Raw genomic sequence first — 12,191 nt, forward strand, 5'->3', positions numbered from 1 at the left:
GCCGGGCGGTGGTGGCGCACACCTTTAATCCCAGCACTCGGGAGGCAGAGGCAGGTGGATCTCTGAGTTCGAGGCCAGCCTGGTCTACAAGAGCTAGTTCCAGGACAGCCTCTAGAAACTACAGGGAAACCCTGTCTCGAAAAAACCAAAAAGGTGAAGGTAAAGAAATGCTACATCCAGGTGTGGTAGGTCATCTTTGTGAAACTGAGGCAGAATTGTGGCCATAGGTTCAAGGCCACCCTGGTCAACAAGGGGAGTTCCAGGCCAAGCAGGGACCTTACAAGACCATGTTTCAAAACCATGAAAAATAACTATAAAAAGAAATTGCTGCATGTCAGTTAACCAATTGGATATTTACTAAACACAATTTTATATGGCAATAAATGATCCCTCTCCACTTTATAAGCCTTTACAAAGTATATAAAATCATTATAGAATGTCTTCCTACCTAAGCATGGTAGCACAAGCCTATGACCCCCGAGTACCTGGGAGGCAAAGGCAGGAAGATCATTCCAAATTTGTGGCCATCTTGGTCTACAGAATGAGTCCAGGCCAGCCAGGACTACACAGTGAATCTGTTAAGAAAGTTTGTAGTGATGAGGCGAGCAGGCCTGCTTTTCGTCCTGCCCAGCTCCCGCACGGCTAGCTTAGCCCAGAAATAACAAAACACATATTGTATTCATTTAAACACTGCCTGGCCAATTAGTTCTAGCCTCTTACTGACTAATTCTCACATCTTGCTTTAACCCATATTTAGTAATGTGTGTAGTGGTGTCTTACCGGGAAAGATTAAGCATGTCTGACCTGGCGGCTGGCTCCATGGCATCTGTCTCAGAGAGGAGAGGCATGGCGTTTGCCTGAAGCGTCTTGCCTCACTCCAAGCATCCTGTTCTGTCTACTCCACCCATCTATGTTCTAACCTATCAGGCCAAGCAGCTTCTATATTAATTAACCAATGAAATCATCAGATAGAAGACACACCTATATCAAAAGTTTGTCAGTCTACCTACTGAGCCTCTTCAGAAAAGAGGCTGTGTGCACTGTGCACTGTCACACAGCCTGACCCCACATCTGCAGAGAGGTTACAGGCTGCACTTGTTCTGTTTTTGGAGTAAGCTGATTTGTTTTGTTTTGAGACAAAGTCTCTCTGTAAACCAGGTTGGCCTTCAACTCAAAGAGATCCTCCCACCACTACCTCCCAAGTCCTAGGACAAAAGGCATGCAATCCCACATCTGGCTTTATGTTTGTTTGTTCTTGGTTTTTCAAGATAGGGTTTCTTTGTGTAGCTCTGGCTGTCCTGGAACTCACTTGCTAGACCAGGCTGGGTTCGAACTCATAGGGATCCGCCTACCTCTGCTTCCTGACTGTTGGGATTAAAACCACCACTGCCCGATGGCTTTATGTTTTAATTTTGTAATTCATTCTATTGAGGTGTTGAGCCACAACTATGAGAACACACAAAGCTGCCATGGTCTTACAGACAACAAGCCCCAAAGAGAGAGACAACAGAATCAGAGGAGACACCAAGGAGTCTAGTCCTATAATCTTTCAAGACAATTATAATAACTTAATCATTCCTAAGACCCGGAGCTCAGAGGCCTTGAGAACACGCAGCTCGCCTGCTGGAGGGACTGGCAGCTGAGCAAAGCATGCAGCATTACTACGGACTTAGGAGGATGAGAGGAGATTGCTTAGGCCCAGGAGTTTTGAGGCCAGGATTCAGTAACTCAAAGAGAAATCTGTTAAAAAATTATAAGATGGTACAAGACAGAGACTGACCAGAAGCACACACTTACAACAGCAAACCAAAGCTTAACTTGCTCCTTCTGTTCCAAAATACCAAGCAGAGACTTGGGTGAAATCTGTCCTTGGAAGGCAGGGAATGTCTGCTATGGGAACTAAGATGGGTGTTTACACAGAACAGCGGTGCACACATCTTTAATTCCAGGACTCTAGGGAGGCAGAGGCAGGTGGATCTCTGAGTTCAAGGCCAGCCTGATCTACAGAGTAAGTTTCAGGACAGTCAGGGCTACAGAGAGACTCTGTATTTGAGGGCGAAAGGGTTAGTATCAATAACTAGCCTAGTAAATACGGGATGAATTGAAAAAATGACAGATCCAGGACAAGGAAGAAAAGCAATTAGGAACTGTCGTCTTCAGAGCTGTCGAGATGGTTGAGCAAGAAAAAGGCAATAGAGCATAAGCCTGGCAACCTGAATTCAATCCCTGAGATTCATGTAAAAGTAAAAAGAGAACCAGCTCCACAGCTATCCTCTGACCTACACACACACACACACACACACACGTAAGATTGGGTCTTACACTGTAGTCCAGGCTGGTTTTGAACTCATCATGGTGATCCTCCTGCTTCAGTCACTGGACTTCTAGGATTCCAAGTGTGAACCATCACGCTCAACTAGAAATGTGTCCTTTTCGTTTTGTTTTGTTTTGTTTTTGAGGCAGGGTTTCTCTTGTGTACCCCTGGCCATCCTGGAACGCACTCTTGTAGACCAGGCTGGCCTCCAACTCAGATCTGCCTACTTCTGCCTTCTGAGTGCTGGGATTAAAGGTGTGTTTCACCCCACGGGAATGTCATTTTTTAACGAAGGCCCTAAATGTTAAAATCAAGCTCACAAGAAATCTTATGGATGCTCTTGTGCAAAATCAGGGCAGCAGGAGGAGATGGAAAATGAGCCTCCGTGCTTCTAAAATAGAAGAGTGCCGGGTGTGTGTGGGTGGGTGGGAAGGGCAAGCTGACAGATGAGCAGAGCACAGAACTTCCCGATAGCACGAAGGGTCTGTAACACAAGCCTCTCCCTCACAGGACTACAAACACTCAAATGTGTGTGACTGGGAACTAAAATCTTTTCTCATGGGGGAGAGAGCAGAGGGAGCCCCCAGCCTTGGGAGGAGTCTCCCAGCAATGTGCCTCAACCTGTTGCTTACAAGAGACCACAATGAGGCAACCTGGTCATCAACTAACCAACCAGCATCTAGGGACAAGCCACCAATCTCTAAAGATGTGGATGGAGCCTTTTCTCCCTGACATGTTATAGCAGTGGTTCTCAACCTGTGGGTTGCAAACCCTTGGGGTTGCCTAAGACCATCAGAAAACACGGATATTTACATTATGATTCAGAGCAGTAGCAAAATTACAGTTATTAAGTAGCAACGAAAAAAATTTTATAGTTGGGGTCACCACAACATGAGGAACCATATTAAAGGGTCACAGCATCAGGAAGGTTGAATGCACTGGTTACAGTCTCAGCTTCCAGAAGAATGTTCTCTGGGAAGCCTCCAAAGCCAAGTTATTAACTGTCTTCTTACACGAGGCCCAAGAAGGAAGCTTTAGTCAAAGAGCAGGCGTTAGAGGTAACAAGGAGAGGCAGGCATGGTGGCACATAGGGCTAAGGCAGGAAGATGGGGAGTTCCAGGTCAGCCTGAGGTAATGTCAAGGATGAACCATGTTTTATTCTGAAAGCCATCTTTGATTCCTCCAACTCTCCCTGACATCTGCTTTACAATTATAATCTCCTAAAAAACTACATACATATAATTATTCACATAAAATGATGGGTTTCTTTCTTTGCCTCCCAGTGATTTAAAAATGTTCTGCGCATAGAGGCCACACTGACACAGCTGTTTCTCACAGTCCCTCCCGTTATACTGCACACACAGCTAGGAGCTCAACAATTTTATGCTTGCCTGATGCTTTCTAGGCACAATGGACTAAAATAAAACTCAGAAAAGCTACAGCCCAAAAGAGGTCAGTGAGACATCCCTAGTACTGGTTGCACGGGACAGCTGTGCCGACGTTCTAAGGCAGTGAGATATTGTGCACGTCTGTGTCGTGGTTGGGGTTTTCAACGACCAACTTCCTTACTCCTGGCCACTGCCCTCCTTGTCACGTCTTATTCCTAAGGTCAAAGGAGAGAGCGCCACTGGAACTGTTCAAATAGTGCTTCTGTAACACACACTGCACGTTTCTGAGAACAAAGTTCAGAAAGAAAAATTCATAACTTTTGGCACTTATTTCCTTCTTTTGTTGTTTGCAATGGGAACTCACCATGGCTAACCCTGAACTCTAGGTTCTCCTATGCCCGTCTCTTGTGTCCAGGACATGGAGCTTTATTTCCCTGCCACACCCCTTTTTTTTTCAGGGTTTCTCTGTGTAGCTCTGGCTGTCCTGGAACCCACTATGTAGACTAGGCTGGCCTCAAACTCACAGGGCTGCCTGCCTCTGCCTCTCACATGCTGGTACTAAAGGCCTATGGGATCACACCCAGTTTTACTTTTCTAACTTTTTTTTAAAGATTTATTTATTTATTTATTATGTATACAACATTCTGCCTCAATGTATGCCCGCATGCCAGAGGAGGGCGCCAGATCTCAGTACAGATGGTTGTGAGCCACCATGTGGTTGCTGGGAATTGAACTCAGGACCTCTGAAAGAGCAGCCAGTGCTCTTAACCTCTGAGCCATCTCTCCAGCCCCCTACTTTTCTAACTTTTATATATGTGTGTGTGTATTTGTAATGTGTATGCCAGTGTTCTTGAGACCAGAAGGTATCAGATTCTCTGGAGCCGGAGTAACAAGCAGTTAAGAGCCTCCTTACTTGCACGCTAGAGCCAAAGGCAGGTCCTCTGGAAGAACAGGATGGGCTCCTGGCAGCTGAGCCAGGACTCCAGTCCCCTATTCTCTCTGTCTCTGGAAGCTAGAAGCTAATTCTTGGGACTATAAAGTAAGTTTTCCACAGAAAGGTACTAAAATAAGTCCTGAACTCTATCTAGTTCTAATTCAGACATCAAGAGAGTCTTCTGCAAATGAAGTCACCCTTAGGGATGTGAGTATTTACCACCAATCCTCTTGGTACTCGCGACGTCCAAAGACAGATAGGTGAACAGAGGGACATTTACAAGGACACTCAGGAGGAAACCAGGTGCCTTGCGTCAGCATCACCTGCATATTCTTTGTACTGCTGTGGCTGCTAGATACTACACCCCAAACTCCACATATGCCCACCAATTAGCTAGATTGGGAGTTCAGGGCATAGACAGCTGGCTCAGTAGGTAAAATGCCCACTGTCAAGCCTGACGACCTGAGTTTGAACCCAGAATCCACATGGTGGAACGGCAAGAACTGACTTCCTTCAAAACGTCCTCTGATATCCACATGTGTACTGTGGCACACACATGCAAATAAATAAATGTAATAAATGAAATAAAAGCCTGCTTGTGAATCCTAAATTCCTATTGCCACAGAGGCACCAGCTGGCTGTAGAAGAAAACTTGTAGGCAGGAATTACAGAAGATGGCTCTCACTGCTACCTTTGCCCTCTCTGGATGTTCTGTGGGTTGAAGGAGCCAATTCCTATCATGGAGGAGAGCTAATCTGGAGAGCTCACAAAGCCTCTGATATAACTGCTTAAAAGCTGGGCCGGCAGAAAACGAGACTAAAATGAGATAAACACCGAAATTCAATAGTTTGAGATTGTTTGGGGCATTGTGACCTGGCAAAGATCAAACCAGATGCTATTCAATGCTCGATCCATGTCCACTGAGGATGACCCTGGCCTATCAACGAGAGTTTAAAGACCCAGCCAGCTCTACTGCCACCCAACTCCCTAGTCTGAGAAAATCCACAAGCTGCTGAAGAGATCCAAAGCGAGGACTCTTGCTGCTCCAGGAGGCAGGGATTGGGAATACTGCTCAGTAGCTGTGCCTCTCATGTGTAACATGCTGAGTTTGAACATCAGCACCAACACCAAAAGAAAACACAAGAAAAAAGCCGGGTGGTGGTGGCGCACACCTTTAATCCCAGCACTCGTGAGGAAGAGGCAGGCGGATCTCTGTGAGTTCGAGGCCAACCTAGTCTACAAGAGCTAGTTCCAGGACAGGCTCCAAAGCTCCAAAGAAACCCTGTCTCAAAAAGCTGGAAAAAGAAAAAAGAAATTCAGAATACAAAAGTCAATCCCAGATGGAAAACACATCCAGCAAGTTCAAAATGGATCCTCTAAGTGTCAGAGGGTGAGGTGGAAGCTCACAAGGAAAGCAGATCTGGTCTTCCTAAGTGGAATCAGGTGCACGTACAGAGTTTAGCACACAGTAACAGCAGGAACTCAACCACAGTCAACCTCCAGCTGCGCCTCAGTCAGTACACTAGACAAACTACAAACTGCAAACCAAGTACTGCCCCTGGCAAGGCATTTCAGTTGTAATTTCAGGTGCTTAATATAGAGAACACAGTATTCAAGTGTTTTAAAGGGAACAATCACAAGAACACCATCTCTGAGGGATCAGAAAGAGGCTCAGCCAGCTGGTGGTGGTGCACGCTTTAATCCCAGCATTCGAAAGGCAGGGATAGGTGGATCACTGTGAGTTTAAGGCCAGCCTGGGCTATAGAGAAAAACCCTGTCTCAAAAAATCAAAAAGACAAAGAAACAAAAAAAGGAAGGAAGAGGTTTAAAGAGTAGAGCTTGTGTCTGGGCAGTGGTGGTGCACGCCTTTAATCTAGCACTTGGGAGGCAGAGGCAGGAGGATCTACTTTTAACTGGTGAGCCATCTCTCCAGGGCTTTTTTTTTGGAATCTTTTGGGAGGAGGCGCTTTTCAAGACAAGGTTTCTCTATTGCTTTGGAGCCTGTCCTGGAACTAGCTCTTGTAGACCAGGCTGGCCTCTAACTCACAGAAATCCACCTACCTCTGCCTCCCAAGTACTGGGATTAAAGGCTTGCACCACCACCGCCTGGCTCATAAATTTGTTTTTAAATGGAAATTTAAGATTTTTAAAGATTTGTTTATTATGTATACATATTTATTATGTATGCAGTGTTCTGCCTGCATTCTGTACACCAGAAGAGAGCATCAGGTCTCATGGATGGTTGTGAGCCATCGTGCAGTTGCTGGGAACTGAACCAGGTTCTCTTGAAGAGCAGCCATGCTCTTAATTACTGAGCCATCTCTCCAGCCCGAAACCTCAGATTTTCAAAAAAATTAAGAGAAAAAGCTACAGATGCATCCTCCTAAAGCCCCTACTCTCTGAGCTCCAGAGAGAAAGGGTTAACTGCAGTTTGGCAAAGCTGACACATTTTGGAGTGAGCATATTAGTTCAACAATGTAGGAGATGAGCAAAAAACCAGGCTGCCCTGGGCAGCAGTCTCCCTGAAATAGGCTTCATTTAATTTTAATTTCTTCTGCTCTCCAGTTTCTCTCTTTGAAGCAGCTCTTGATTAGTTTCTTTTTAACTAACCATTTAATTAGGAACATAATTAGAATACTTATTTGATATCAGTGATGAGAGTTCTTTTCATTTTTCTTTGATCTAGTTTTGAAAATCCAAAAGCTGAGGGGAGAAATGAAGAGAGTGCCGAAAAACTGAAAGATTTCTTCTTCCCAAGTGCTAGATGTGTTATAAAGTCCCCAAGCAGACTGGACACAGTCACTTGAAACAAAAGGAAGACAAAGCAAGCAAGGAAAGCTCTGTTTGCGGAACTGACCTTCTGTCCTAGTTACACTGCACTGTCAGCCTGACACAGCCTGGAGTCAGTCATGGGAGAGGAGAGACTGGACTGAGGAACTGCGTAGATCAGATCGGCTTGAGTGCTGACACAGGAGGACCTGGCCCACCGTGGGCAGCACCATTCCTACGCAGGTGGTCTTGAGCTGAGAAAGGAAACTAGGGGTCTAAGAAATGGCTTAGCAATTACTAGTTGTGCTGGGTGTGGTGCCAGACGTCTGTAATCCTAGCCCTTGGGTGGCAGAGGAAGGTGGTTCTCTGTGAGTTAAGGACCAGCCTGGTGCACGTCCCAGGCCAGCCAGAGCTACATAGTAAGATCCTGTCTTTTAAAAAAAAGCACTAGCTGTTCTTCCGCAGGACCCAAGTTTGGTTCTTAGCACCCATACAGGGGGACTCACAACCATCTGTAACTCCGTGGGGACTGATATCCTTTTGGCTTCCCCAGACATCACACAGAGCAGACACACATAAATAAATGTGAAAACAGCAGAGGAGGAGGAAACCAGCCACACACAAGTGAGGGAGCGAGCCACCAAGCAGTGTCCTCTACGGTTTCTGCCTCTGAGGTCCTCCTTGAGCTCCTGTCCTGTCTTCCCTCAACAATGGACTGCAGCCTGAAAGCGTGAGCTACATAATATGTATCATGTGTACACACTACATAAGTGTACACTGCATACTATGTAGTGCAAGCGACTTAAATCTTCTCCTTACCTAAATGCTTTTTGTGCAGAGTGTTTTATCCTAGCAACAGAACGAAAACTAAACACCTTCTAAAAGTAAATATCTACTTTCCTTCCCTGGTTTAGCTGTGCAGGTCGTTCTGAAGTGGTCTCACTCTACCACCTTGACTGGCCTCAGGCTCCTGAAGGCTGGGATTACAGACATGCGCTGCTATATACCCAGGGCCTTTCCTCTTAAATCTCTTCAAAGGAGACACTATCTCTTGTGCACCCACACACATGCACACACCCATATGCAAAACAATAAAAATTTAAAATGCAATACATCTGGGGGAGGGTGGGTGGAGAGATGCCTCAGAGGTTAAGAGCATGTTTTACCAATGCTACAGAAGAGTTCAGTTTCCAGTACTGGTGCTGAGGTGCTCATAACTACACATAATTCCAGGTCAAGGGGACTGATCCTTTTAAGACCTCCTCAGATACCTGCACTCACATGCATAGACACATAATTAAAAATTTTAAATTAAAATAAGCAAAAACTTAACAGAGGGAAAGGGGGGGCAAAACATTTTTTTTTAAAAAGTAATGTTCATAATAAACTGGAGGGCAAATGGGTGGTGGTGGCACACGCTTTTAATCCCAGCACTCAGGAGGCAGAGGCAGAGGCAGGAGGATGGATCTCTTGTGAGTTTGATGCCAGCCTGGTCTACAGAGCAAGTTCCAGGACAGGCTCCAAAAGCTACACAGAGAAAAAAAAAAAGAAAAAAGAGAAAAAAATAATAGAAAGCAAGCTGGGGAAAGTTGGGGGAATATCTAAAGAAAGAAAAGAACAGAACTAGTCTTAATGTTTCTCTCTAATTTCATAAACAACTGTAGGCAAGGAAACTTCCCCAAGATCACAGTTATGGATCTTGGGATTACAACCAGGTTTTCGGTTGTTTTTGTAGACAAGTCTCACTATGTAGCCCTGGTTGGTTAGCTATACAGATCAGGCTAGCCTTGACCTCACAGAGATCCACCTGCCTTTGCCTCCAGGGCACTGGGATTGAAGGCTAACACTACCACGCCCTCCTCAAAGCAGGTTTTGAATGACTCCAAAGTTCATACTTTCCCCAGGGGGCTGCAGTCTCTTTTCACAACACTTGGCTTGGAAAGTTAATGGGAAAGGCTGATTCTAAGTGTCAGAGGTAGACTGTCTCCTGACCCGGATCTCTGTTTTCTACCTGCCGCCTCCAAACTAACTCATTTTCATGGAACACTAGATTTGATAAGCTAATATAATTTGCTCACTTAAACCATACCCTGTAATAGAACACCTTCCCCCTGGAGCAGGGGCAGGGTCACTCCCAAAGATTTAGGGAAAGGGGAATTATTACACTGCGGTACCATAACTAAAACAAAGAACTTCCTGGCAAACAGGATTTTCTTGGTTTTCACGCTTGTGGTTGAACACCGGGGCCTGCACCATAGCAAGCACGTGCTCATGGCTGAGCTACACCCCAGCTCATGGCAAAGTTCTGCAAACTGATCACAATTTGTCAGAGGACAAAACCCATTTAAAAAACAGAAAAGATTGACACTAAGCAGGGCAACAATTTCACAGAGAAAAACAGAGCAATTACAGGAGGAACAAAGAAAGCATCGACTTTCACTTCTGAAATGACTGACATTCAGCACTCTCATCTGATGGGGATGTTTTTTTTCTCGAGAGACCTGTACTGTCCCTTCTCCAGCTCCCACTTCCTCTTTCTCAGCTATTCCATTCTTGGGAATGGTTGGCTTAAACAAGGTCGTTATTAGATCCGCTGTGAGTTACAGCAACAGAACATAGTCATAAAATCAAATTTGGCAAACTTCCTTTTCTGCCACATTCTTGTGATTTTTTTTCATGCTGGTAAAGAACAAGAAGCTAGATCTTTTTTAAATCTAAAACTCACCCCCAGGCAAATTGCTAATCATTTAATCCTTTGCTCAACCACCACTAAGAAGAATAAATAAGAATGTATCCAAAGGTTATGACCTTCCACCTTTGTCTCAGTTTTCACTGGGGGAAAGGGGGAAGTTAAGAGCCGCCAGTTACAGCTAATGACAAGCTGGTTATAACAAAGTCTGGCTTTAAAAAGCAGACTACCACACACTCAGACAATTACACACCCACAACAGTCTTCTTGACACAAAAAATACACATATGCATATAGAGAGATAGACAGAGATGCAGACAGACAGACGGTGGGGGTTAGCAGCAAATTACATGAACAAAATAAATTATTCACCGTGACTGCTTACAGATGTACTGATTTGGGGGGGACTCAAATATCCGGCCCATTTCTTTTTTTCTAGTAACAAACGACAGGAATTACTTAGAATAAGGCTTACATGGCAGCCTGTAACGGTCCCTGTAACTGGGAGGCAGAGGCAAGAGCATCACCCCGAGTTTGGGGACAACCTGCTCTACATGGCAAGTCCCAGGCCAGCCAGAACTACACAGTGAGAATCTGTCTCAAACACCAAAACGCCCTGGAAAAATTCTAAAGTCCAAGAGGTGCGGTTGTATCCCACAAGCAGCACGTACTCTCCAGAAGCAACATCAGTTTGTTGAAGCGTTGAGCTACTTCACTAAGTTAACAAAAACACAAGAAGCTTGACTTTAATAATACCTACGGATTATTTGCGGCAATAGACACTGAATAAGTCAAGGTATTAGCATATCGCTAGTAACAGAATTTATAAGGAGAGTTTATATTTTGGAATTCTCTGGCGGTAATATCTTTACAACATAATTATATACATGGCTTAAATAGCCTGGTGAACTTCCTCATTGACCGTGAACTACAACTAAGTGCTTTATTGTTAGTTTATTGCTAGTCACGTTGTTCAGACACCTTGATAAGTAACGTTCCTCTAAACTACGGTTTCTAGATTGCTCTGCGTTGTACTATTGAGACCCACCGTTCAAAATGTCCTTTGTCCCCCATCGTGCCTGAAGCACACGAATGGTGCACTACACTGAACTTTATATAATGGAAGTAATGCATGTCTCCGACCCTTAACATCTGAGCACCCACCCTAGTAAATGACAAAGGCAAAAACCAATCGCTAGGCAGGATCTCAATGTCCTAGCCAATAAGAACATGGGGGTGGGGTTAGCCTAAGCTCCCGGTGACTTCCCCGCACCCCAGAGACCCAGCTTGTGGGAGACGGGGCAAGAATTAGGCTACAAGGATCTCGTTACCCCCGGTTGTAACTGTTGTCCTCCTCGTTCTCGCAATCGCTGCAGTGCTCATGGCCGTTTCCGTTCCCTTCCATCATCTGCGGCAGTGAAGGTGCCGGCAGCTTCACTGCTGTCTCACTCTCATCCGCCATCTTGGGTTGCGAGAGCCGGGCTCCGTGCCCCGCTACATGGATGGCTCCTATTGGACAGGGGGTATATGCACTGTATTCTGGGTTTTGTAGTTTTGTGAAGAAATCTGACACTAAGGGCTGCTCGTTTTCAAGAAAATAGACCGAAGTGGACTACAAAACCCAGAAATCATGAAGGGACGCCTCGGGAGGAGTGGGCAGCAATTCCGGAAACCCCTAGGTTCAGCCGCGCTCCCAGGCGAAAAGATCCCCCACACCTTGTAGGGTGGTCGCAGGGCTTGCTGGGACTTGCAGTTCCTTATTGACTTAGCGTTTCGCGGGTGATAGGTTGCAAAGTCCAAGGTTTCAAATCACCGCATCCTTGATAGGCACCGGGTCACAGGTGAGCCGTTATCGGCTGCCGTTAAGGACCGTTACCATTCCTGGGTAAGTGGAAGACACCGAGGTCTATGGCTGTGGTTCGCCAAGAGCCCATTGCCCCTTGGAGAGGGCTTCCTACTAGAAGCCAGTTTTGCTCTCGGATGCCTTTAGGCAGACCTGCGTCTTTGGAAACCTAAAACCGGACAGCGCATTGAGGTGTGTGCAACGCTGATCCAGAGCAAGAAGATTTTGTTGTTTGGAGGCGAGACTTACTACTT

General features: G+C 45.5%; 1 protein-coding gene across 1 annotated transcript in view; it reads right to left on the reverse strand.

Annotated features, from left to right (window-relative positions):
• Nmt1 (N-myristoyltransferase 1) overlaps nucleotides 1–11,595 on the reverse strand; it is a 36,374-nt gene extending 24,779 nt beyond the window's left edge. The window contains exon 1 of the mRNA XM_038327777.2: nucleotides 11,426–11,595. Coding sequence (XP_038183705.1) covers nucleotides 11,426–11,556 — 131 coding nt within the window. The 5' untranslated portion in view covers nucleotides 11,557–11,595. The remainder of the gene's footprint in view (nucleotides 1–11,425) is intronic.
• Between the last annotated feature and the right edge of the window lie 596 nt (nucleotides 11,596–12,191).

The sequence above is a fragment of the Arvicola amphibius genome, chromosome 4, assembly GCF_903992535.2.
Source record: "Arvicola amphibius chromosome 4, mArvAmp1.2, whole genome shotgun sequence".
In the NCBI taxonomy this organism is placed as follows: domain Eukaryota; kingdom Metazoa; phylum Chordata; class Mammalia; order Rodentia; family Cricetidae; genus Arvicola; species Arvicola amphibius.